The sequence below is a fragment of the Kogia breviceps genome, chromosome X, assembly GCF_026419965.1.
Source record: "Kogia breviceps isolate mKogBre1 chromosome X, mKogBre1 haplotype 1, whole genome shotgun sequence".
Taxonomy (NCBI): Eukaryota; Metazoa; Chordata; class Mammalia; order Artiodactyla; family Physeteridae; genus Kogia; species Kogia breviceps.
Window position 1 is genome coordinate 15,106,427 of NC_081330.1, and position 23,202 is coordinate 15,129,628.

The 23,202-nt window shown below is 42.2% G+C and overlaps 1 protein-coding gene across 1 annotated transcript; it reads right to left on the bottom strand.

Annotated features, from left to right (window-relative positions):
- Positions 1-23: 23 nt before the first annotated feature.
- On the bottom strand, positions 24-21,450 carry ZNF449 (zinc finger protein 449). Its single transcript, XM_059051390.2, has 5 exons — positions 21,285-21,450; positions 17,748-18,197; positions 15,874-16,078; positions 3,202-3,315; positions 24-3,003 (listed from the first exon to the last, which is right to left on the bottom strand). The coding sequence occupies exons 2-5, from the start codon at positions 18,099-18,101 to the stop codon at positions 2,117-2,119; spliced, it is 1,560 nt and encodes a 519-aa protein (XP_058907373.1). The 5' UTR covers positions 18,102-18,197; positions 21,285-21,450; the 3' UTR covers positions 24-2,116.
- Positions 21,451-23,202: the final 1,752 nt, after the last annotated feature.

Below are 23,202 nucleotides of genomic sequence, written 5' to 3' on the forward strand. Positions count from 1 at the left end.
GTTCAAACAATTAGTTAATGTGATTGAAGCAGGAAGGGCACATACATTTCCACTTTATTAAAATATTGCATAGATACAGAGCAGTTGGGCACATCCATTCTAAGGCACTGTCCTGGTTTGAATGCAATTCCACAAGAGAGAAAAGAGAAGCCATTACATTCGGTATTATTCACCTCTACATTCAGACTCCTCCCATGTTCCATGTTTATTGCTACTGGGATCTCAATTTTAACCCCAAACTTATAGCAGCATCATACTGGGACCTAGATGACAAAAATGAAAGACACATCCTGGCTCTAGCACTTGATATGATTTGGCACTTAACTACAAACTCTCTTGCATTGCTCTCCATTTGTTTCCCAACTCTTGTTTAACTAAAGATATTATAAACTCTTTATGAATTAATTTCTTTACTAGTTTTCATTAAGCCTAGAACAGGACTAGTTAGGCACATAGTAGATACCTCCAAAATGCTTATATTAAATATCACTTCCAAGAACTTCAATGGAATAGAAAAAAAAAATACACTTTCCGTAATTCTAGTTTAAGGAAAGGATGACTGGTATCCTCATAAAGGGGAAATACTTGAATGTCCTATTTCTTGTATTTTACAAGGAACTAGGCTGAATGAATACTTTCATGTATTAACAGCTTTAACTGACAAAGAGAGTTCTTCCCTTGCTATAGGAACTTGAGTCATTACCACTATTATATGAGAACATTTATATAAGTAGCAATGTGTGTGTGTGAGATTATAAGTAAAATTCAAAGAGGCTGTGAATCACTGAGCAACGTATAAATATCTGAATTAGTGACCTTCACCTCCTTAAATAATGTGTGTGTGTGTGTTACATAAAAAAACATATAAGTGTAAAGAGCTTTTCATAACACCCTTGAGACGACTGGAGATAACTAGGCTTAGGAACAATCAGACTATACAGATAGCTATAGAAATATCTGTTAAAGGCAGTGTGTTCCAAAGAATATTTGCAGAATACTAGCTCTGTGGGTCATTACTGGGTATACATGAAAAAGGGTTCTGGGCTCAAACAGGATTGTAAAACACTGAGCCAAAAGAGGTGCTTTTTCCGCCTTTACCAGAGGACCTCTCAGAATTCTTATATGCTGATGTGCGCTGTGAATCTACAAAGCAGAAACAGCAGGAAGTGACTCCCAAGCTTATTTGCAGACTATCTTGTAGAACTAGGTGTTCTATGACACACACTTAGGGAGACACTGAATTAAAGGACGGGTAAAATTTAAAAGCACTGAGAGATACATAGCTGGATAGCAAAGGAGAGTGAAAAGCAATGGACACGGGTTCCTCAGTCAATCTAAATTAAATTAGATTCCACTTGTATAGCTTCAACTGTCAAATGGGTTCTTCCACAAAGAGCTGACTTATTCTGGGAACAAAATAAATCATCAAATCAATACTCAGCTCTAAGCGCCATCACCCCAGGCTGCGCAACTAAGCAGACTAGCCACCTTTGCAAAATTCAAAAGTAAAGATTAAAATTCTAATTTCCTCAAAAATAAAATATTCAATGGAAAGAACCCAGTTCATACCAGGCAAATGAAATCATCTTCATTCATGTGTTCCTAACACATTATTTTCATATTTCATGAAAATTTCATATTTTCATTATTTCATAAAATACACTGTCTCCTTTCTTGCCGCTTGGGACACATATAAAGCTTTAAACTAATATAATCACCTTTAATAATGACAGCAGAATAATTATGGTGCTGCTATAATAGATATGTCAGACAAACATGATTATCCATTATGTTGACCCTACCCTGAAAAGGATTGCCATTATTTTTATGCGTACAGCTATGATACGGTTGGCTTGGTTCACAAAATTTTTCAATGTAATAAAAAAATAAGACTTGTAGAGACAGAATAAGTCAAATCTAGGAAAACTGCAAGAGTAGATAGATACTCTAGAATTCATATGACTTGGAAGATGGGTTTTTAAAGTAGAAAAAAAAACACTGTTCTTATAAGCTCAAACAAAAAAATTCTTCCAAGACCAACAGGATGCTGTAGGTTTAAGATTTTGTTTTTTGAGTCACTGTCAATCCCTGTAGGACTTGTTTCCTTTAACAATCCTTAAAGAAGACCTCTAAAGTGAGTGACTTGGTGCATAATAAGGCCTGCTCTCTGTCTGAAGCTTTTAGAACAATGACTACACTTGTATGGCTTCTCCCCTGTATGAATTCTTAAATGAATAACAAGGCTTGGTCTCTGTCTGAAGCTTTTCCCACAGTAATTACATTTAAATGGTCTCTCTTCAGTGTGAGTTCTCTGGTGCAAAGTAAGAGCTGTCAGCCTACTAAAACTTTTCCCACAATTATGACATCTATGAGGTTTCTCACCTGAATGAGTTTTCAGATGTCTTTTAAGACTTGATCCATGACAAAAGCTTTTCCCACACTCAAGGCATTTATATGTTTCTTCTTCAGAATGGGTTCTCTGGTGCCCTATAAGGTGTGACCGCCGAGTGAATCGCTTTTTACACACCGTGCATTCATAGGGTCTCTCCCCCGTATGAAGTCGTTGGTGTCTGTAAAGGTCTGAACTACGAAGGAATCTTTTTCCACATTCAGGGCACTTATGAGGTTCCTCTCCTGAGTGAATTCTCTGGTGCCCTGTAAGCTGTGACTTCCGAGCAAAACATTTCCCACACTGAGGACATCGGTGAGGTTTGTCTCCTGGACTCTTTTTCTTATGGGGTCTAGGGTTGAGGGGTTCTTCCAAGTTGGAGCTCTCAGGTTTCTCTCCTGCTGAGGGGTTCTGATGCTCTACAAGTTTTGTTAAATCTCTCTGTAAATCCTCTGGGGGGGTTTCCCATTGATTTTCTAACTGCACATAGTCTTTTTGCAAAATGGGGCCATGAAGAGCATTGCCCTCTAAAGTAACAATAAATGGATACATATTCTCCATTTTTTTCTGTTTCTCGGAAGTAGCTTCTTCATTTTCTATCCCAATCTCAAAACCTGAGAGAAGAAACAGAATGCAGATGTCACTGTGTCCCACATTGAAAAGAACATGAGAGGAAATGAAGAGTTATATTAAACCACCTGTAGAAATAGAGACATGCTTAAGTACAATAGAATCCAAAACTCTTTACCTTGTTCGAAGTTGATTTTTTTTTTCTTTTCTTTCTTCTGTGTCATCAATGAATGATTACTTACCTAACTTGGAATCGAGTAATTGCTTAATTTCTTTGGAATCTTGTAGTTCCTTCACCCATGCCTCTTCTCTATGCTCCAATGGAAAGCTCACGTCGAGTTTTGGTATTGGATATCCTGGCCAGAAGAAAGATGAGAAGCATAATAGTTTAGGTCATCAGAGATTTTTCCAGAGTTCAGGCTGATATCTTGGACATATGGCCCTTAATATCTACTTCCTCCTCAACTACTATTATGTCATCTGGAATCTCTTGCGAGAGTCTTTTTTTTCTTTAAGACAAGAACAAAACAAGGCTATTCTCCTCTTCTAACCTATGGAAAGGGAGTAAATCAATTCTGTGCAGAAATCAATACAATACATTGCTACTGTATCTGTTTTGATAATAGATTTATTTAGGTTAGAGCCAAAATATGAAGTAAATCTTCATAAAGTTTTGGCACGTTAAAACTGAGAAATGCTGATATTGAATACTACGTAAAGAGAGAGAGGTAAAGCCAGAAGTTATACAACTGCTTACTGGAATAATTTCAGTTGAGATTTTCAAATTATAATGGAAACTGACTGGGATAGGAACCAGAAAAGCAGTCTTTATGCTTGTTTCAGCTGAAGACTAGAAGTGGATCCTCTTGAAATTAACCCAAGTAACCATCAAAGAGTGTTTCTCACTGTCAAGCTAAGGACAACCAGAGAAGTTTCTACACTCAGTGCTCTGCTGTGTGCTACCAGCCTCTCCTCACTGAGGAGAGCCACGCTGACTCCCATCCTCTCTCCACACCCCTTCCTCGCCTTCCTCTGCTCTGGCCAAGTTAACCGGTCTGCCATCAAGTTTGGGTTGGAAGTGGCTCACCTGAGATCAAAATGCAGCATGATGTTTAAATATTAGCATCATTAAAATAATATCAGCAAGTTAATTTGATGAAATTTTAAAATTTAAAACATATCAAAACATAGGAAGTGGACTAAAATACCTTATTTTATATTTTCATGGAAAAAAGGACCTTTTAAGATTAAGAAACAAAAATGCGTTGCAAATAAAATTCTGTTTAAATTCACTATATTGCTTTTGTTTGGGTTTCAAAGCTAAGAATAGGATGAGAGGGTAATGAGACCGAGGTCAAATAAAAATGGAGGTCATAGATCAAAGGAAAGCTGCAATTACATAAAAGTAGGAGCAAACTGAAACTTGAAATAAGCAGAGAGAGTAGTAAAGGCCTAGGTGTGAAACACTAATTTATAATCTAAATGCAGGGAGGGGGACAGACTTCCAACACGATACCATGAGGAGCTGTGCAGACCTATTTCCTAGTGAAACTGGTGAAAATTACTAAAAATAACAAAGAAACATTCAAAGTCTAGAAAATTAGGAAACATCTATGGGATTGGCCAAAAAGTTCGTTCGGGTTTTTCTATAAGATGTTACAGAAGAACCTGAACGAACTTCTTGGCCAGCCCAATATTTTAAAAAGTCTTCTACAATTTACAGAGAACAGCAAGAGTCTTACGTATTTAAACCAAAACTGTTCTCTTTAGTCCCTCTCCCAGCTCCACTCCAGACTGGCATAGCCAAGAGCCTGGGGCACTCTTTCTCCCAGCTCCCATTCACAGGGATATCTTCCTGGGAGGGGCAGGACCCCAGCATTTGTCACCCTACCCTTAGCTATCTACTGTTGAGTCTAAATTCCAGGCCACTGTGGCTGAGAGGTGAGGGCTCCTTTCATCTACCCAGTCTCCACTGGTGGGATAGAGGATCTATCTACCATGGGTGTAGTATTGCTGAGAATACTAGGGCCCTGATTGCCCTTGCAAGGCAGTTGTGGTTTTGTAAGGCAACTGTGATTGTAAGGCAGTGGTTTCTTGCCTGGAGAGGCAAGTCAAGAAGACCTGAGGCTCAGACTTAGTGCTCAGCTCCTAAAGTGGCAATGTGATTCAGAGATAAGCACATTATTGGCCCCACCTCCAGCTCCAGAGCAATGCATCAGAGATTTGGCCTGGGAGGACAAGCAGGCCTTAAAAGAAGTAGCTCCTAAAGTCTCAAAGGAACTGACTTCATTTCCAAGAGAGAGAGAAGATGTTCAAGCCTGAGGATACTCTCAAAAAGAGTGGAGGACGTAATGAAAGGCAATTGGAAAGAGTGATAGATTTATTGCATATACACACTAAACTGTAGGCTGACTAGTTTGCAGAAGAGAACTGGGGAAAGAGACAGCTGGGAGGAGCCCTCCTGGGATCAGAACAAATCTCAAAAACTGACCTCAGGAACTAGCCCATCTAAGGTGTCTGAATTTGACTGAATTAGTCTACAGAGCAATTTATGCTCCAGGGCATTGTTGAATGCAATAGAGCAATTAGCTGGCAATTAATAGCTGGGGCTGGTCAGGGCAAGAGACAGCCAAAGAAAGCCCTGCAAAAACTGTCATTCCAGGGTGACTATGTGCACACCCAAGGCTGTGCTCCACGAGGGCAATATCAAATGCTTAATATTGCAGGGTGAACTAGAGTTCACTAAAATAATCCAGCCACTCACCAAACAAATAAATAAACTCTGGAGAGTGGGAAGAAGGACACACAGATGCTACAGTATGTAAGCTAAAAGGTCCAGTTTCCAACAAAAAACAAGACATGTATGTGGACAGGAAAGCATGACCCCTACACTGGAAAAAAATTTAAAAAAGAGCAGGCAACAGAATCTGCCTATGAAAGTGACTAGATATGTAATTTAACAGATTTCAAAGTAGCCATTATGAATACGTTTCAAGGACTAAAGGAAACCATGATTAAAGAAGTACAGTAAATTATGATGACATTACATCACATCAAAGAGAGAATATTGATAAATAGGGACTTCCCTGGTGACGCAGTAGTTAAGAATCTGCCTGCCAATGCAGGGGACATGGGTTCAAGCCCTGGTCCAGGAAGATCCCACATGCTGTAGAGCAACTAAGCCCGTGCGCCACAACTACTGAGCCTGTGCTCTAGAGCCCGTGCACCAAAACTACTGAGCCCGTGTGCCACAACTACTGAAGCCTGCGTGCCTAGAGCCCATGCTCTGCAACAAGAGAAGCCAGTGCAATGAGAAGCCTGCACACCGCAACAAAGAGTAGGCCCTGCTCACTGCAACTAGAGAAAGCCTGTGTGCAGCAATGAAGACCCAACGGGGCCCCAAAATAAATAAATAATTAAATTTTAAAATATCGATAAATAGATAGAATTTTCAAAAATAATTGAAACAGAGTCCCCCTAAAACTGAGTTCCTCTGCTGAGTTTATGATTAACCTCTCTATCTAAAATTTTATTCCCTTTCTTGTCTGGCACCTGTTCCCCTCAGGATTGAGAAGTATCAATGCAAAGGGGGGATTGAAACCAAGCAGGACTCTCTGTGTCCTCCATTTCTTTTTTGTAGAAAATGGCTTTTAGTCTCTTAGGTCTTCCCTGACTTCCAAAGAGCAAATTCAAGCAGTTACTAATTAGGGAAGTGAGGGAATGCAGAAACAAAGGAAAAGCAGTCAAGAAACAATAGTTCAATAAACAGAGTCCTAGCTCGTCCTCAAGGGAGATATACGTGTGTGTGTGTGTGTGTGTGTGTGTGTATAAACTAATCTGATACATATCTTTGAGTTGTTCTGCAGGAGCTAAAGTTCCCCACCCAGGTGGAGGATGGTAACTACCTTCTGAGACCCCAGACTGGTGAGAAAGTTGATGACTGAGATTCCTGAAACATCACTCTGCTACCTCACTACCAACCAATCAGAAGAAAGTCATGCACCCTGCAGCCCTCACTCCAAATGCTGTCTTTAAAAACTCTTCCCTGAAACCCATCAGGGAGTTCAGGTCTTTTAGGTACAAGCCACCTGTTCTCCTTGCTTGGCCCTGCAATAAACCTTTCTTTGCTCCAAACTCCGACATTTCTGTTTGTTTGGCCTCACTGTGTGCCAGGCACAAAAACTTGGGTTTGACAACAGAATCAAGTGGTAATTCTGGAGTTGAAAAGTACAATGACTGAAATGAAAAATTCACTACAGTGGCTCAAGAGTACATCTGAACTGTCAGAAGAATTGCTGAACTCGAAGACAGATCAATAGAGGTTATGCTATGAAAAGAACAGAGGCAGAAAAGAATGAAGAAACATGAATGGAGTCTCAGAGAAAAGTGGGGCACCATTAAGTGCACCAACAGATATCAATGAGAGAACCAGAAGAAGAGGAGTGAAAGAAAGGAGCAGAAAAAATATTCAAAGAAATAATGGCCCCAAACTCCCCAAATGTATTTAAAAATATCAATATACACACCTAGGAAGCTCAACAAATTCCATGTACAATAACTACAAAGAGATCTACAAACAGACATATCAGAGTAAAAATCCTAAAAGCCAAATAAGATGAAAAAACCTTGAAAGACAGCAAATGAAAAATGACTTGCCACTTACAAGGGAACCCTAGCAAGATTAAAGCTGAGTTCTCATCAGAAACAACAGAGGCCAGAAGACAGTGGGATAATATATTCAAAGTGTTCAAAGAAAAATAAAAACTGTCAACCAAGAATCTTATATCTGGAAATGCTATCTCTCAAAAATGAATATGAAATAACATTTCTGATAAACAAAAACTGATGAGAATCCATTGGTAGCAGACTTGCCTAACACGAAACACTAAAGGAAGTTCCTTAGTCTGAAAGCAAGTGATCCCGAACAGTACCTGAATCCACGTGGAAAAACAAAGGGCACAAGTAAGGGTAATTATTTAATTATAAAAGATAGTACAAATACAAATTTCTGTTTCTTGTCTTAAAAGATTTTAAAAGCAATTATATAAAACAGTATGTATGTAGTATATTGTTGGGCAAACAACATATAGAAATGTATTATATTTGCCAATAACAGCACAAATGAAGTGGGTAGGAGAAAGCTGTACTGGGCTAAAGAAATGACTCCACTTAGTAACTTGAATCCACAGGAAAATGAAGAAAATCAGAAATGATAAATAATGTTAATATAACAAAAGCTATAACATATATTTGCTTTCCTTTCTTCTCCCAGCTCCTTTAAAAGTTTTAAAATTATATAAAGTAATAACTATAACAAGATACTGTTGAGTTTGTAACATTTTTGATATAATACGTATGATAGTAACACCCCAAAAGGGGAAAAAGGGAATAGAGTTACATAGAAGAAATATTTCTATAGCTTACTGACATTGTTAGTATAAATCTGAAGCTGATTATGATAAGTTAAGATGTACATAGTAAATCCTAGAGTAACCACTAAGGAAATAACTTTTAAAATAGTGAAAATTCATTAAAGTACATAAATGTTACATTCAAAATATTTACTTAGTGTCAAATAAAGCAGTGAGTGAGGGATAGAGGAGCAAAAAAGATATGAGACACATACAAGAACAAAAAGTAAAATAGCAGATATAAATCTAACCATGTCAAAAATAAGATTAAATGGTATGAATTAAACAACTCGATCAAAAGGCAGAGATTGTCAGGCTGGATTTTTTTTTAAATATAAACTATATTTATATATAAACTATATGCTGTCTAAGGAGACACACACTTCAGATTCAAAGATACAAATAGATTGAATGTAAAAGAATGGAAAAAGATACATCATGCAAGTAGTAACTATAAGACAGCTAGAATGACTATATTAATATCAGACAAAATAGACATTAAGGGCTTCCCTGGTGGCGCAGTGGTTGAGAGTCTGCCTGCCTAGGCAGGGGACACGGGTTCGTGCCCCTGTCCAGGAAGATCCCACATGCCGTGGAGCGGCTAGGCCCGTGAGCCATGGCCACTGAGCCTGTGCGTCCACAGCCTGTGCTCCGCAATAGGAGAGGCCACAACAGTGAGAGGCCTGTGTACCGCAAAAAAAAAAAAAAAAAAAAAAAAAAAAGACATTAAAACAAAAAAGTTATTAGAGATAAAGAGAATCATTTTATAATGATAAAAGAATCAATCCATCAGGAAGATGTAACAATTATAACCATACATGCACTTAATAACAGAATACCAAAATACATGAGGAAAAAATGGACAGAAATAGTAAAAGAAACAGGCAATTGAATAGTAATAGTTGGAGACTTCAATATCTCCTTGCACTATTGGATAGGAAATTTAGGCAGACGATCAAAAACAGAAGACTTAAAAATTACCATAAACCAACTAAACATCACAGACATTTATAGAACACTCCAACCAACAACAGCAGAATATACATGCTTCTCAAGTGCACAGAGAAAATTCTACAGGACAGTTGAGATACTATACCATAAAACAAATGTTCAAAAATGTTAAAGGGGACATCTTTGGTGGCACAGTGGTTAAGAATCTGCCTGCCAATGCAGGGGACACGGGTTCAAGCCCTGGTCCAAGAAGACCACACATGCCGCGGAGCAACTAAGCCCGTGTGCCGCAACTACTGAGCCTGTGCTCTAGAACCTGCGTGCCACAACTACTGAAGCCCACGTGCCACAATTACTGAAGCCCATGCACCTAGAGCCCATGCTCCCCAACAAGAGAAGCCACCGCAATAAGTCCACACACCGCAATGACGAGTTGCCCCCACAACTAGAGAAAGCCTGCACGCAGCAAAGAAGACCCAATGCAGCCCCAAAATAAAAATAAATAAATGAATAAAAATGTATTTAAAATGTTAAAGGATCACAATTACAAAGTATATTCTCCCACCAAAATGGAATGAAATTATAAATAAATAACAGAAAGAAAACTGGGAACTTCACAAATATTTCAAAATTGAACAACATACTCCTAAGTAACCAATCAGTCAAAGAAGAAATCAAAAGGGACATTAGAAGTATTTTGAGGTAAATGGAAACGAAATGAAAATGAAAACTTAGGACTGTAAAACCAGTGCTTAGAGGGAAATCTATAGCTATGAATGCCTATAGAAAGGAAGAAAAATCTCAATAACCTAACTTTGCACCTTACACCATCTCTGGATACAGAGAACATGTGCTCATGCTTGAGCTTCTTCTTGGATGAACTTCTTAATTATCTACCAACCTCGCCCCCCACTCACCTTGCCGTCCTACATCCTACATAACATGCAGATCCTTGTGCCTCTGGTGTACTCAGCCTCCACTTCCTGGACTCTCAGAGCCCTGCTCCTGACACTGTAGCCAGTTTGCATTTCCCAACCTATGCTCATGACCCATGTCAGCGGAGGCCACTGACCATTCCTTGACCCATCTTCCACCCTTCTGACATTAGTTCCTATCCTCTACTCTTACACACTCCATAGAATACCATCACAGATGCTGAATGAATTGGACGTTTACTGAAAAGGTTTTCACAGATATCAGCCCTCCTTCTATCTGCTAACATGGTGATAACAGTTATGACTTTTATACAGCAAAGATCAAACACTTTGATGATACAGAATAAGTGAAGGCAAGGAGAATTTGGCACTCTCATATGCTGTAGTGGGAGAATAAATTGGTACAACAATTTTGGAGGACAATTTGACAATATCTATTAAAGTTTTAAATACTCATTAACCAATCAACCCCACTTCTAGAAATTTATCCTATCGACACCTGCATCTACACAAGGATGCTGCTCACTGTGTATTTTATAGCTTGGCTCCAGGGCATTGAATCAATGTTGAATGGCAGTCAGAAAGCAGGCTCTAATTTCTACTTCTGTCAGGGGGCTCTTCTCTGCACCCTCAATGCAGACTAGTCTGTGTAGCTACTATTACCATTGGATGAGTGGTTTTACAGCAATAGAAGAAACATCAATTGCTAGTCAGTTGGTATAAAATAAGAGGGTTCTACAAATAGAAACCAAAGCCTATTACCTTAAATTCAACCATTGCTTCCATCTTTTAGACTATAGTCTAGAACCTTAGTTTCCAAGTGATGATAATGTGTTGTCCAGGATGTTAAACTCACCTCATGTTTATAGCCAAGAGACTCATCATGGGTATATTTTATTTAACCTAATTAACTGAAGAAATTTACTCAAGAAAAATTGACTGCAGAAAGAGAAAAAAAAGATACAAGGATATAATGTACAGCACAGAGAATATAGCCAATATTTTATAATAACTTTAAATGGAGTATAGTCTATAAAAATACTGAATCACTATGTTGTACACCTGAAACTAATACAATATTGTAAATCAACTATACGTCAATTTAAAAACTACTTTCTGACCTAAAAAAACTGAAGTATAAAGTAAAAGGCTAGTAGGGACAGGGAAGCATAGGTGCATAGTTGTTTTAAAATATAGCTCCAAATTCTTTGATATTTTTCCCTTCAAGTAGTGGAGTCTAATTTTCTTCCCCGTAAGTGCGGGTTGGATTTAGTGACTCTCTTCTAATGAATAGAATATGGTAGAAGTGATGGTGTGTGACTAGTTCATCAAAAACATTGTGGCATCCCCCTTGCTTTCTCTTGATTCGTTTGCTCTGGGGGAAATCTGCTGCCATGTTGTGAGGACACTCAGGCAGCCTATGGAGAAGACCGCTTAGCAGGGAACTGAGGTCTCCTGCCAGCCCCTGCTGACACCTTGACAGCAACTACATGAGCAGCTCTGAGCCAGAAACACCCTGTCAACCACTCCCAAATTCCTGACTCTCAGAAACTGTGAAGTGATAAGTGCTTTTTCTTTTAAGCTACTAAATTTTGGGGGGTAATTTGTTATTCAGCAAAAGCTATCTAATACAAAGAGGGAAAAAGCAACTTGAGGTTAACAAAGAAGGTGCTTGATTGATGAACGTTCCCCCCATCCCAGGCTCAGGGAATGACTTCATTAAGCCCCATTTTCAAACATTGTGTCATAAAGTCTCCACTGTACCAAGAAATATCATCACTATTGTTAGGGCTGGATATTAGCTAATGATACATCATTTAGTATAATAGAATAATCTGAAGAAATTTAAGTTACAAGACTCTTTTGTTGCTTTGCGGACAGCATTTTTTGCCCTACATTTTACTTTAAATTTTCATCTCTCATATCCTGCATCACCAAAAAGATGTGACCTTTGACATTCTGCATACAATTTCCTAGTGTAAGCTCATGCAGTTAAATTTTAAAAATCTGAGGCTTTGGCAAATGAAAATTGTTCCAAATTTGGTGTACTAATTTTGAACTCCAGACTTTCAAAGATAAGCATGGTATACTTTATATTTTTAGGACCAGCACATATTTTCCTTCTTATTGCAGACATTCTAATATTTTTGCCTATCTAACATCTGGTGTGTCTGGCTTGAATTCAAATCAGGGATTTTTTAAAGCTTATGTATTTCTTAGATGTCTTTATATTTTCTACTTAAGTTCTTTTCCCTCTTTCTCTCTTATTCTCTCTTCCCACCCCCCTCTGTATTCACATTAAATGAATATCATTAGGTGAATATATGTGTGTATATACATATATTTTTTTCCCATTTTATATATACCCAAAAACTTAATGTTTTGCTAACAGGGAATACATTCCAAACTTTAATATAAAATCAACTGACCTCTTCCATTACTTTGAAATTTCTTCTATTCTGCCAGCATCCTGTGCTTTTCACTCAGCCTACAATATGATGTGCTTCATGTAATATACCGAAGATGTTTTCATTTAAAAAAAACCAGTAAAAGTATAAGCAACCTTTAAATTATGGAACATAAGTCTTGCATCATTCTGCAAAGCATAATATATCACTTTAACAGTGATGAAAAAGGGGTAGTTTCCTCTCTTCCAAATTGGTACATTTTACTTGTTTAATTCATTCTATCTCTTCCTTGTTGAATGCACTGGACATTCCCGTGCTTTAAAGAGTAAAGTATTACAATCAAGAGCAACATTGCTGTTCGGCATCATCTGTGATCTTTGTACCTGGGACTGTTGCTAAGAGGAGCAAATTAATATGGGGAATGAGAGTGCATGTGCAAAAACATTTATCATTAAATATTTCTAGCTAAGTTTTACGACTTGTTACTGGCATACATACAAAATTACAGATTTTTTAGAACTTTAAAACAGACTATAAACTATAGGTAATGTAAAGATTGGAACGTAAATGACAGTATTATATAGTTCTGCTTTGACCATAATACACATACATATGGAGTTGTCGGTTTTTCTTTTTTGTCACCTTTATTTTAAAATATTCTAGAGACCCACAAACACCTCAAACTCCACATGGTCAACATGGTCAAATCTAAACTCACGTTGACCCACCAAATCTGATCCTCTTTTTCTGTTCTCTGTGTCAGTGAATAATATTATCAATCTTCCCAGTTCACTGGCCAGAATCCTGGATACCATCCTTAACCTCTTTTTCTTCCTCATCCAACACCCAGTCAATCACCAAGTCCCATAATTTCTACTTCCTACCTACCTTTCCAATTGGTCTTTTTCTCTCTACCACCACCGACACAATCTTAGTCCAGAAAATCATCCTCTCTAAGGTGGATGATTGCAGGATAGCTGTTTCTAGTCTTCCCTCTCTTATCGTAGCCAGAGTGACCTTCTAAATGCAAATCTGTGTATATCCCTGCCATACTTAAGAACATCCAGCGGTTCCCCACTGCCCTGGTAATAAAGCATATCTTCTCAACAAGGCTGACAAAGTTCTTCAAGATCCAGGACCCTGCTTCTCTCTCCAGCCTCTTCAGTGCAGCTCTGGCTCCTCTGCTTCTCCTCTGCGCCCTCACACTGTAGCAGGAAGTCTTCAAATATGCCATGCTCTCTACCCCTCTGAGCCTTTGCATAGGCTGCCCATTCTGTCCAAAGCCCTCTCCCCTCCCCACTTCCACCACTCAGCAGGCTTACTCCAATTCATCTTGCAGGGGTCTACCCAGATCCCCCTTCCTCAAGGGTGCCTTCCCTCTCCACCAAAAGCTGGTTAGGTGGCAATCCTATGAGCTCCCATAGCATCCTACTCCCTCCAATACATCATTTTACAGTCCTATTTTCATATCTGAATCATCCATAGGAGCTGAAGCTCCAGGGTGCCTGGGACTGATTTTCTGTCTTGTGTACTAGAGACCCCAGGGTGGCAATCCACTGAATGGGGAAAATATTTGCAAATCATATATCTGATAAAGGATGGATATCCAGCATATATAGAGAACTCTAAAATTCAACAACATCAAAGAAAAATCAAAAATGTGCAAAAGACCTGATTAGATATTCTCCAAGGAAGATTTACAAATGGTTAATAAGCACATGAAAAGATGTTCAACATCACTAATCATTTGGGAAATGCAAATCAAAACTACAACGAGATACCACCTCAAACCTATTAGGGATGCTACGATCAAAAAAATATAACAGGTGTTGGTGAAGATGTGGAGAAATTGGAAACCTTGTGCACAGTTGGCGGGAATGTAAAATGGTACAGTCTCTGTGGAATACAGAACGGAAGTGCCTCAACAAATTAAAACTAGAGGGCTTCCCTGGTGGGGCAGTGGTTGAGAGTCTGCCTGCCGATGCAGGGGACACGGGTTCGTGCCCTGGTCCGGGAAGATCCCACATGCCGCGGAGCGGCTGGGCCCGTGAGCCATGGCCGCTGAGCCTGCGCGTCCGGAGCCTGTGCTCCGCAATGGGAGAGGCCACAACAGTGAGAGGCCCGCGTACCGCAAAACAAAACAAAACAAAACAAAACAACAACAAAAAATTAAAACTAGAAATGCCATATGATCCAGCAATTTCACTTCTGGTTATATACCCAAAAGAAGTAAAAGCAGGGTCTCAAACAGATATTTTTACACCCATGTTTACAGAAGCATTATTCACAATAGCTAAGATGTAGAAGCAACCCAAGTATACATTTATGGAAAATGGATAAGCTAAATGTGATATATACATACAAAGGATTATTATTCAGCCATTAAAAGGATGGAAATTCTGAACCCTGAGGACATTATGCTAAGTGAAATAAGCCAGTCACAAAATGATAAATACTGTATGATTTCATTTATATGAGGTACACAGAGTAGTCAAATTCATTGAAACAGAAAGGTGAATGGTGGTTGCCGGGGGCGGGGGGTGGGGGGCGGTGGTGGAAGGTAAAAATGGGGAGTTATTGTTTAAATAGGTATAGAGTTTCAGTTTTACAAGATGAAAATAGTTATGGAGATGGATATTGGTAATGGCTCCATAAAATTGTAAATGTATTTAATACCACAATACCACTGAACTGTACACATATAAATGGTTAAGGTGGCAAATCTTAGGTTGTGGGTGTTTTACCACAATAAAAAAAAAATTGAAAAGAGAAAAATAGGCTTCCTGAGCAGGGTCATTAGCTTAAGGGATTTTCAGTCCCATTCGAGCGAAGGTGCTTTGTGCCCAGCTATTCCCAGAGAGATATTTCCTCCTTCTACTCTTTTTTATTTTTTGATTTTTTTTTTGATGTGGACCATTTTTAAAGTCTTTACTTCATTTGTTACAATGTTGCTTCTGTTTTATGTTTTGGTTTTTTTGTCCGCAGGCCGGTGGGATCTTAGCTCCCTGCCCAGGGATCAAACCCACACTCTGCATTTGGAAGGCAAAGTCTTAACCACTGGACCACCAGGGAAGTCCCTCCTCCTCCTACTCTTGATCAGAGTGGCCTGTTTCCATCAGGTAATCAGTATTCTAAGCAACCTCAACCCTGGAGAGCTCTTAAGCTCTCAAAATGGAAACCAAAGAAAGGAAATAAAACCCTTGCCTTACCAGGGTCCAGAAAGGGCTGGCCTTCCCCAGCAGCACCGAAGCTCAGCTCCTGCGGCCCTGCCTGTGGGATCCACGCCTCTGCCACAGGGACCTCCGGGGCAGGTCCCATTACTTGGAGTGGGGGTGACTCCAGGTGGATGTTTGGCGGTATGTGTGCCATTCCCACTGGTGCCAGTTCTTCCAAGAGCATTTCCTGCCTATCGAGCTGGGGGAAATGCCAGAACCGTCACTGAAGTCCAGACCAGCCCTGCCCAATAGCAATATAATGCAAGCCACCCATGTCCCTTTATATGTACCGGCAGCCATATGAAACAAAAAATGAAATAGGTAAAGTTGATCTTAATAACACACAGTATTTAACCCAATATATTTAAAATATCATAATTTCAGAATGTAATCAATATAAACAACTGTTATGAGATATTACACTGACTTTTGTTTCATACTAAGTTTCTGGAATGTGCTGTGCATGTTATATTTACAGCACATCTCGATATGGACTAGCCACATTGCAAGTGCTCAAGAGCCACACCTGGCTAGTTGCTACTGTTCTGTGTGGTGCACGACTAGACCATACAAAGATAAAATCTATACGGTAAGCTAAACTAAGAAGATGGAGAAAGGAAGGGAAACCATAAATTCATTCTATCCTAGGGGGACAGGGAACCTTGGATGACTCCAAGGAGAGTTGACCCCATCAACACACCAACAAACACTTTTTCTCCCAAAGATTCTGCCCGTGCTCAGCTATGGCTTTCACTCGATGGTTCTGAACAGAGGCCAGCGCCACTGCCCCCATGCGGCATTTTGCCTATGATGGCAGGTGGTTGCTATCAGAATGTAACAAGCCAGAGGTGGGAGTCGATATATTTGGCTGACCAAAACGTTCGTTCGGGTTTTGCTGTAACATCTTATGGAAAAACCAGAACGAACTTTTTGGCCAACCCAATAATTCACAGGGCAGAATTGTTCCACCTCCCAAACAATATAGGAATGTCCCCTCAAACATTCATGTAGGTAAAAAGAACCTGTCAAGGACCTCACCCTGTTGGTCACACAAACACAAAATATTTTTGCGTATTTTAGCATGACTTGTTTGCTCTAGGAAAGCATTACTTTGGAAATCAAATGAAGACTATACTACTTATTGTTTGGACTGACCAAGAGTTGTCTGCCACTTTGAGAAATCATATGACCAACAGCAACACTGCTCACAGTCTTTGAGTTGTATCACATCAGTCAGAAGTTCTGCCTGCCGCCATCCCAGTGTATCCGTGCATAGATTCAAGCAAATGACAACCTCCTGAAGTTTTGGTGCAGTCAAGCCCAAATATGTGCACACTCACATGCTTATTAGTTCATAAGAAATCACATTCCTTTTCCTTTATATTCCTTCTAGACTCTACTTGACTCAGGGTTGACAAAATTTTCTTGTAAAGAGACAGACAGTAAATATTCTAGGCTTTGTGGGTAGAATTGGTCTGTTGTCTCTTCTTTTGTTTAAACCACTCTTCAAAAAGGTAATAACCATTACTAGCTCATGGGTTGTATAAAAACAGGCTTTGTCCAATATTTGGCTCATAGAGCACTTATTATATTGATTTTTTTTCTAATTTGGTGTATGTAAGGACGTTATATTACCTATAAATCTCATTTTAGCACAGTAAAGGGGACATTACCAAATATCTGTTATAGAAGTGGAGTTGGGTTTAAGAGTTAAGAATCACTGAAACATATGCCAATTCCAGCAGAATGAAAAAATGGAAAGCCCTGCAGGGAAATCTTGAGGGACCAGACAGAATGTCTGATCCAGTCCCAGCTGCCTCTGCTACTTCTTTTGGTCTAATTCCCAAGATCCCAACCTCTTTTCTCACCTGCTGCTCTGGTATCTCAAGTTCTCTCTGTAAGTCTTCTATCAGTGACACAACTCTTTCTCTGTTCTCCGGGCAATGTTCCCTCACCCAGGTTTCTATCTCTGTGGGCAGAATCGTTAGGAATTGCTCCAACACCAGCAGCTCCAAGATCTGCTCCTTAGAACGCATCTTTGGCTTCAGCCATTGACAGCAGAGCTCCCAGAGTTTGTTGAAAGCTTCATGAGGCCCAGCTGCTTCTTTGTACTGGAACTGCCGGAAGCGCTGGCGGAAGACCTCACAGTCGGTATCATACTCTTGAAACACTGAGCCCTGATTCAAGGAGGCCTGGATTGCACAACCCAGGGCCACAGCCATCGCCACCTTCCAGCACTGTACAATTTATCTGGGTCCCGAAGTGGCAGATTCCAAATTCTTTCTTTGTGTTGTCCTCCGGACAGAGCCACCTACAAGCTGAGGACGGGACAAAATGAGAAAGGAGAAACAGCAGTGGTTACCAGAGGGCAGACTTACCTCCCTTAACTTGCTTACTTTTCTCCAAAGTCCTAAAGAAGGAGATTATAAACTTTTAGGGGATTTTGAGAATCTGGTGAAAGTCATGGACAATTTCTAGAAAGATACACATCACAGCAAATTCTGCATTCAATTTCAAAAAGTTTACAAAATCTTCAAGACCATCCATAGATTCTCTAGAACTGTGCTATCCAATATGGTATTCAATAGTCCCACGTGGGTCGGGGGAGAGATAAATTAGGAGTTTGGGATTAACAGATACACACTACTATACATAAAATAAGTAAACAACAAGGACCTACTGTACACCACAGGGAACTATACTCAATATCTTATAATAACCTAAAATGGAAAAAGAATCTGAAAAAGAACATATATATACATATATGTGTGTATGTATATCTATATCTATATCTATATCTATCTATATATATATATATACACACACACACATATACGTACATATTGGGTTGGCCAAAAAGTTTGTTTGGTTAGTGAATACGTTGTTCCATAAGGTTTCTCGTGAAAATGAAAAATGTGTCTTTTATTTTCACTTAAAACCGAACAAACTTTTTGGCCGACCCAATACATATATATCTGAACCACTTTGATGTATATTTGAAACTAATACACTGTAAATTAACTACACCTCAGTAAAAATAAAATAGTCCCATGTGGAAGTTTAAATTAATTAAAACTAAAAATTCAATTTCTCATTCATACTAGCCACATTTCAAGTGCTCAAGAGACATCTTTCTGTGGTACATATATACAATGGAATATTACTCAGCTATAAAAAGGATGAAATAATGCCATTTGCAGCAACATTGATGGACTTAGAGGTTGTCATACTTAGTGAAGTAAGTCAGACAAAGACAAATATATGATATCGCTTATATGTGGAATCTAAAAAAAGGCTACAAATGAACTATGGACAAAACAGAAATACAGTTACAGATGTAGAAAATAAACTTATGGTTACCGGGGGGTAAGGGGTGGGGGAGGGATAAACTGGAATATTGGGAATGACACATACACACTACTATAAATAAAATAGATAAGTAATAAGGACATACTGTATAGCACAGAACTCTACTCAGTACTCTGTAATGGTCTATATGGGAAAAGAATCTAAAGAAAGAGTGCATATATGTATACGTATAACATATTCACCTTGCTGTACACATGAAACTAAAACAACATGGTTAATCGACTACACCCCAATAAAAATTTTAAAAATGAGACATCTTTGCAGAAAGTTCTATTGGACAGCTCTGCTCTAGACTTCCATGGACCCAATGAACCCCTACAGATTTAGTGGCCTTTAAAGCCACTCCCAGCCTAATTTCAAAAGTCTTGTGTTTCTGAATGCAGCTAGGCCACAGAAGAAATGGAGGAGCAATACTTACAATGGTGAAGAACCATGAAAGTCCATCTACCTTTGAGTAACCCTTAGTCACCTTCAACCATGGGCATCCTAGCTAGGGCCATGCCTTGCAAAGACAGCAAACCACCAATCAGTCCCTCATTCCGCTCCACCGGAGGTTATGTGTAGTTCAGACAACATCACCGTGACCCTCATCCTGAAACAGCATTCTAAGTGACTTTCTCATGAGCAAAACACATGGCAACAGGGCAAGCCAGCAGGAATCGGGCCTACATTAATAACCAAGAACATCTGTCACATTCATCACGCCTTGTGCCAGCTACTGCTCTAAGCCTCCCACGTGCATTCGTTCATTTAGCTCTCACCCAACGTTAGGAGGTGGGCTCCGGTACTGTGCCCTGTGAATACAGATGAGGGGACTGAGGTGAGCCTGAGGAGGACGGAATAGCTTTGTCCCAAGTCACACAGTAAACACCAGAGGGAAGTGGGGAGGAGGCTGGAATCTACAGACTCCTGCACTGCTCACGTCCCAAACATCCACATGTTCTCTGAGTGCAGCCTCTGAGGTCACAGAGGCCGCCACGTACATGTCCCCACAGGTCTCAACACCGGTGCCCACCCCCACCCCCCACCGCCCCGTGTGCTGTGGCTCCGCTCTGTCTGCATCTGCCAGGACGCCTCATGGACCTGCCCTCTTCCTTGGAGTGGCGGGACGAGGAGAAATACACTCATGATCCCACCCAGTCATCCCAGATGGACACTGCCCCCATAGTACCGCTATCTTGATGGCAGCCTGGGCTTCGGCGGCACACCCATCTCGTGATAACATGCTAGCTCTGAGCCCCTGACGCCCAGGGCTTCTGCAGCTAACACGAGATAATCACGGCATCTCTTTCATAGAAGTTCCCGAGGCGGATCCCAGCGCAGGGAAAGCAACAGCAGCGTGCCTGGCTGGCACAGAGGAAGCGCTCAGGAAAGCTCATTTCCTAGGAAGCTTCTATTTCCTCCCACCCCACCCCGCCAAGGCACCTAACCGTCGCTGGAGGGCATCCAGGGACCGTGCTCGTTTGGGCTATGGACCCGCCTTGAATGCGCTCCAGCCTCACAGCTGGGCAGCCCTCCGCGGACGGTCCCCAGCCTTCCACCACGCCGACCAGGGACTTGACCCCTCCGGCTTTCCCCCCGTCGGCCCTTCCGGATGAAAACTTCACTCCACCCCGGGGGGGATGGCTTCTCCTCCAAGCCTCCTGAATGAAGCCGGCCCACAGGGCCCGTGGATGAAGAAGGGTGTAAAGAGAGGGCACTCGGGCAAAGGGTAGGGGGACAAGCCTAAAAGCCGGCTCAAAATCGGGTGGCCGCGGCGCGGCCCGAGCGTGCTCCCCGGGGAGGATGTCCCGCCGCCCGGAGGGGCGCTCCCCGCCTTGCAGAAGCCCGGCAAGGCCCGGCCGGGTCGCAGGGAGCGGCGGCGGGGACCCGGGCCGGACAGGGGCCCGCCGCCCGTCGCTCCTTCCCGTGCCCGCACCCGGACCGGGGCTGCACGCGGCCGGTTAGCGCGGCCCGAGCGGGAAGGGAGCCCCGCTGCCCGCGCCCGCGCCCGCGCCCCAGGGACGGCCACGCCCTCTGACCGCTCCGGGACTCACCGCCTCAGCGCCCACGGCTCTCCCAGGCTCACCGGGGGCAGCTGCCCAGGGCGCAGGCGCGCGGCCGCGCTGCGGACTACAACCCCCGGCAGGCTACACGCCACTCGCCTAAAGATCTCGGCCCCTAAGGATGCCGACGCGGGAGAGGCTGGGAGTTTCCTTGGTCTCCCCTCGGCCTGAGGCCGCTTTTGGAAGCGATCCCATTTCCGGTCTTAAGCGACTCCAGATTCCCGGGGACTGGGTGGGGCGTGCTCCAGTTCTAGATCCTAGTCAGGCCTTCTCTCCCGTCAGCCCTAGAGTAACCGGAGCGGCTGGGGACAGCCTTATGTCTGTTATGAACTGTATCAGTGATTCTCAGACCTCTCTTTGGAGGAAGAATTGTTTTGCGAGAATCTTGAAAATTCAGATTTCTGCGCTCTACCCCAACACGCGTACTCATTGGATCTCGCAGGAACTCGAGAATTTGCATCTCACTACACTTTTCTGCGGACAAGGACTCTGATCTTCCGCTCCCGGGTCACAGTGGCCTCGCTAGCTACCTTTGTATTTTCTTCTCGTAGAGAACCCAGCCTCCACGGAACTACCCGGTGCATTCCTCCCTGCTTTCGGCCGCCACCAGAGGGCTCTTGGGCCTTTAGGTTAGCCCAAATGGCCCCGCCTCTTCTCTTCCGATTGGTCGTCCTCAGGTCCCGGCCCCGGAGTCAAATTTTCCCTTCTGGGTGGTCAGCCGTGAGTTGTGGCCAGGCCAGAGGGGATGAGGTCATTCTGGAGATGTAGTCCTCACATCCGTCCCGAGCTAGTTTGTGAGTGAGTGTGTGTGTGTGTGTGTGTGTGTGTGTGTGTGTGTGTGTCTTTGGACGCCAAAGTTTAGTGTTGGTCCAAGACACAGAAGAAAGAGCTGCCTGCGATTGGGCCTCCCAGAGGCTCTGGTGGGAGCGAGACCTGGGGCCGGCGCCCCACTGTCGCGAGCCTCCAGAGGCCAAGGTACTTGCATCTGCTCCGCCTGGGCTGGAGTTGGGCTCATGGACTGGGTGGCCCCAGGGGTACGCCGACTCCTGCGGATTCTATGTATTGTTGGATGAGGCGCCTGGCGCCTTCGCCAGCTGTCGCAGCTGGTTTCCGGGCCAAGGTGGTCTGCGTTTGACCCCAACTCCCGGGAGCAGAAAGTAGTCCTCATTGTGATGGCAGAGTAGTTTCTGCGCCTGGAGCCATGCGAGGCCCAGCTTGGGAGCATGTCATCTGCGCTTCTATGTTATGTGTTCTGCCGCCGCTCCCCCAGAAACCCTCAGGCGGCTTCTGGAGCTTTGCCACGGCCGGGTGCCTTTGCCTTGAGATGCGCACCATGGAGCAGGTCCTTGGCCCAGCTGGTGTTGGAGCAGCTGCCGACCATCCTGTCCCAGGAGATCCACAACAGCGTGCAGAAGCTGCACCCTCACAGCTTGCCAAGAAGCTGTGAGTCTTTTAAAATACCTGCAGGCAGAGGTTGCGAGACGGAGGGAATAGGTGAGTGAGTGAGACAGAGATGTTTTATGTGCGGTTTGGTGGCCGCGACTGGGACATCACGGCGTCCTACTTCCCCACCCGGAGTCTCTTGATTGCCCCGAGTAGACCTACACGGGCAAGTGACTTTGTAGTCTCGTCTGGAACTTCCATCCTCCAGATTTCCCCCCAAGCGCACAGAGGGAACAGTGAAGAGTGCCTGTTTCCCCAGGGGGGCAGGTCACTGCTGCAATAGCCAGTGTCAGCTTGGATCAAAGGGGTTCGAATCTTGGCTCTGTCCTCTGCCCACTGGCTCCGTGGCTTGGGACAAGTTACTTTCCTCCTTGCGCCTCAGTTTCCCCTTTGGTAAAATGGCTCCTGGTGTGGTTTTGAGGATTAAAGGGAGAGCAGCGCGTACATTTTGATCTCACTGCTGGCA

What these genes read in the sequence shown, in the direction of transcription:
- ZNF449 (XM_059051390.2), bottom strand. Translation starts at nt 18,101, where the DNA reads ATGGCTGTGGCCCTGGGTTGTGCAATCCAGGCCTCCTTGAATCAGGGC. An exon ending in CCAGCCCTTTCTGGACCCTG is followed by an intron (nt 3,316 to 15,873) that starts GTAAGGCAAGGG and finishes TCTTCTGGCCAG; the next exon opens with GATATCCAATACCAAAACTC. An exon ending in ATTACTCGATTCCAAGTTAG is followed by an intron (nt 3,004 to 3,201) that starts GTAAGTAATCAT and finishes TTCTTCTCTCAG; the next exon opens with GTTTTGAGATTGGGATAGAA.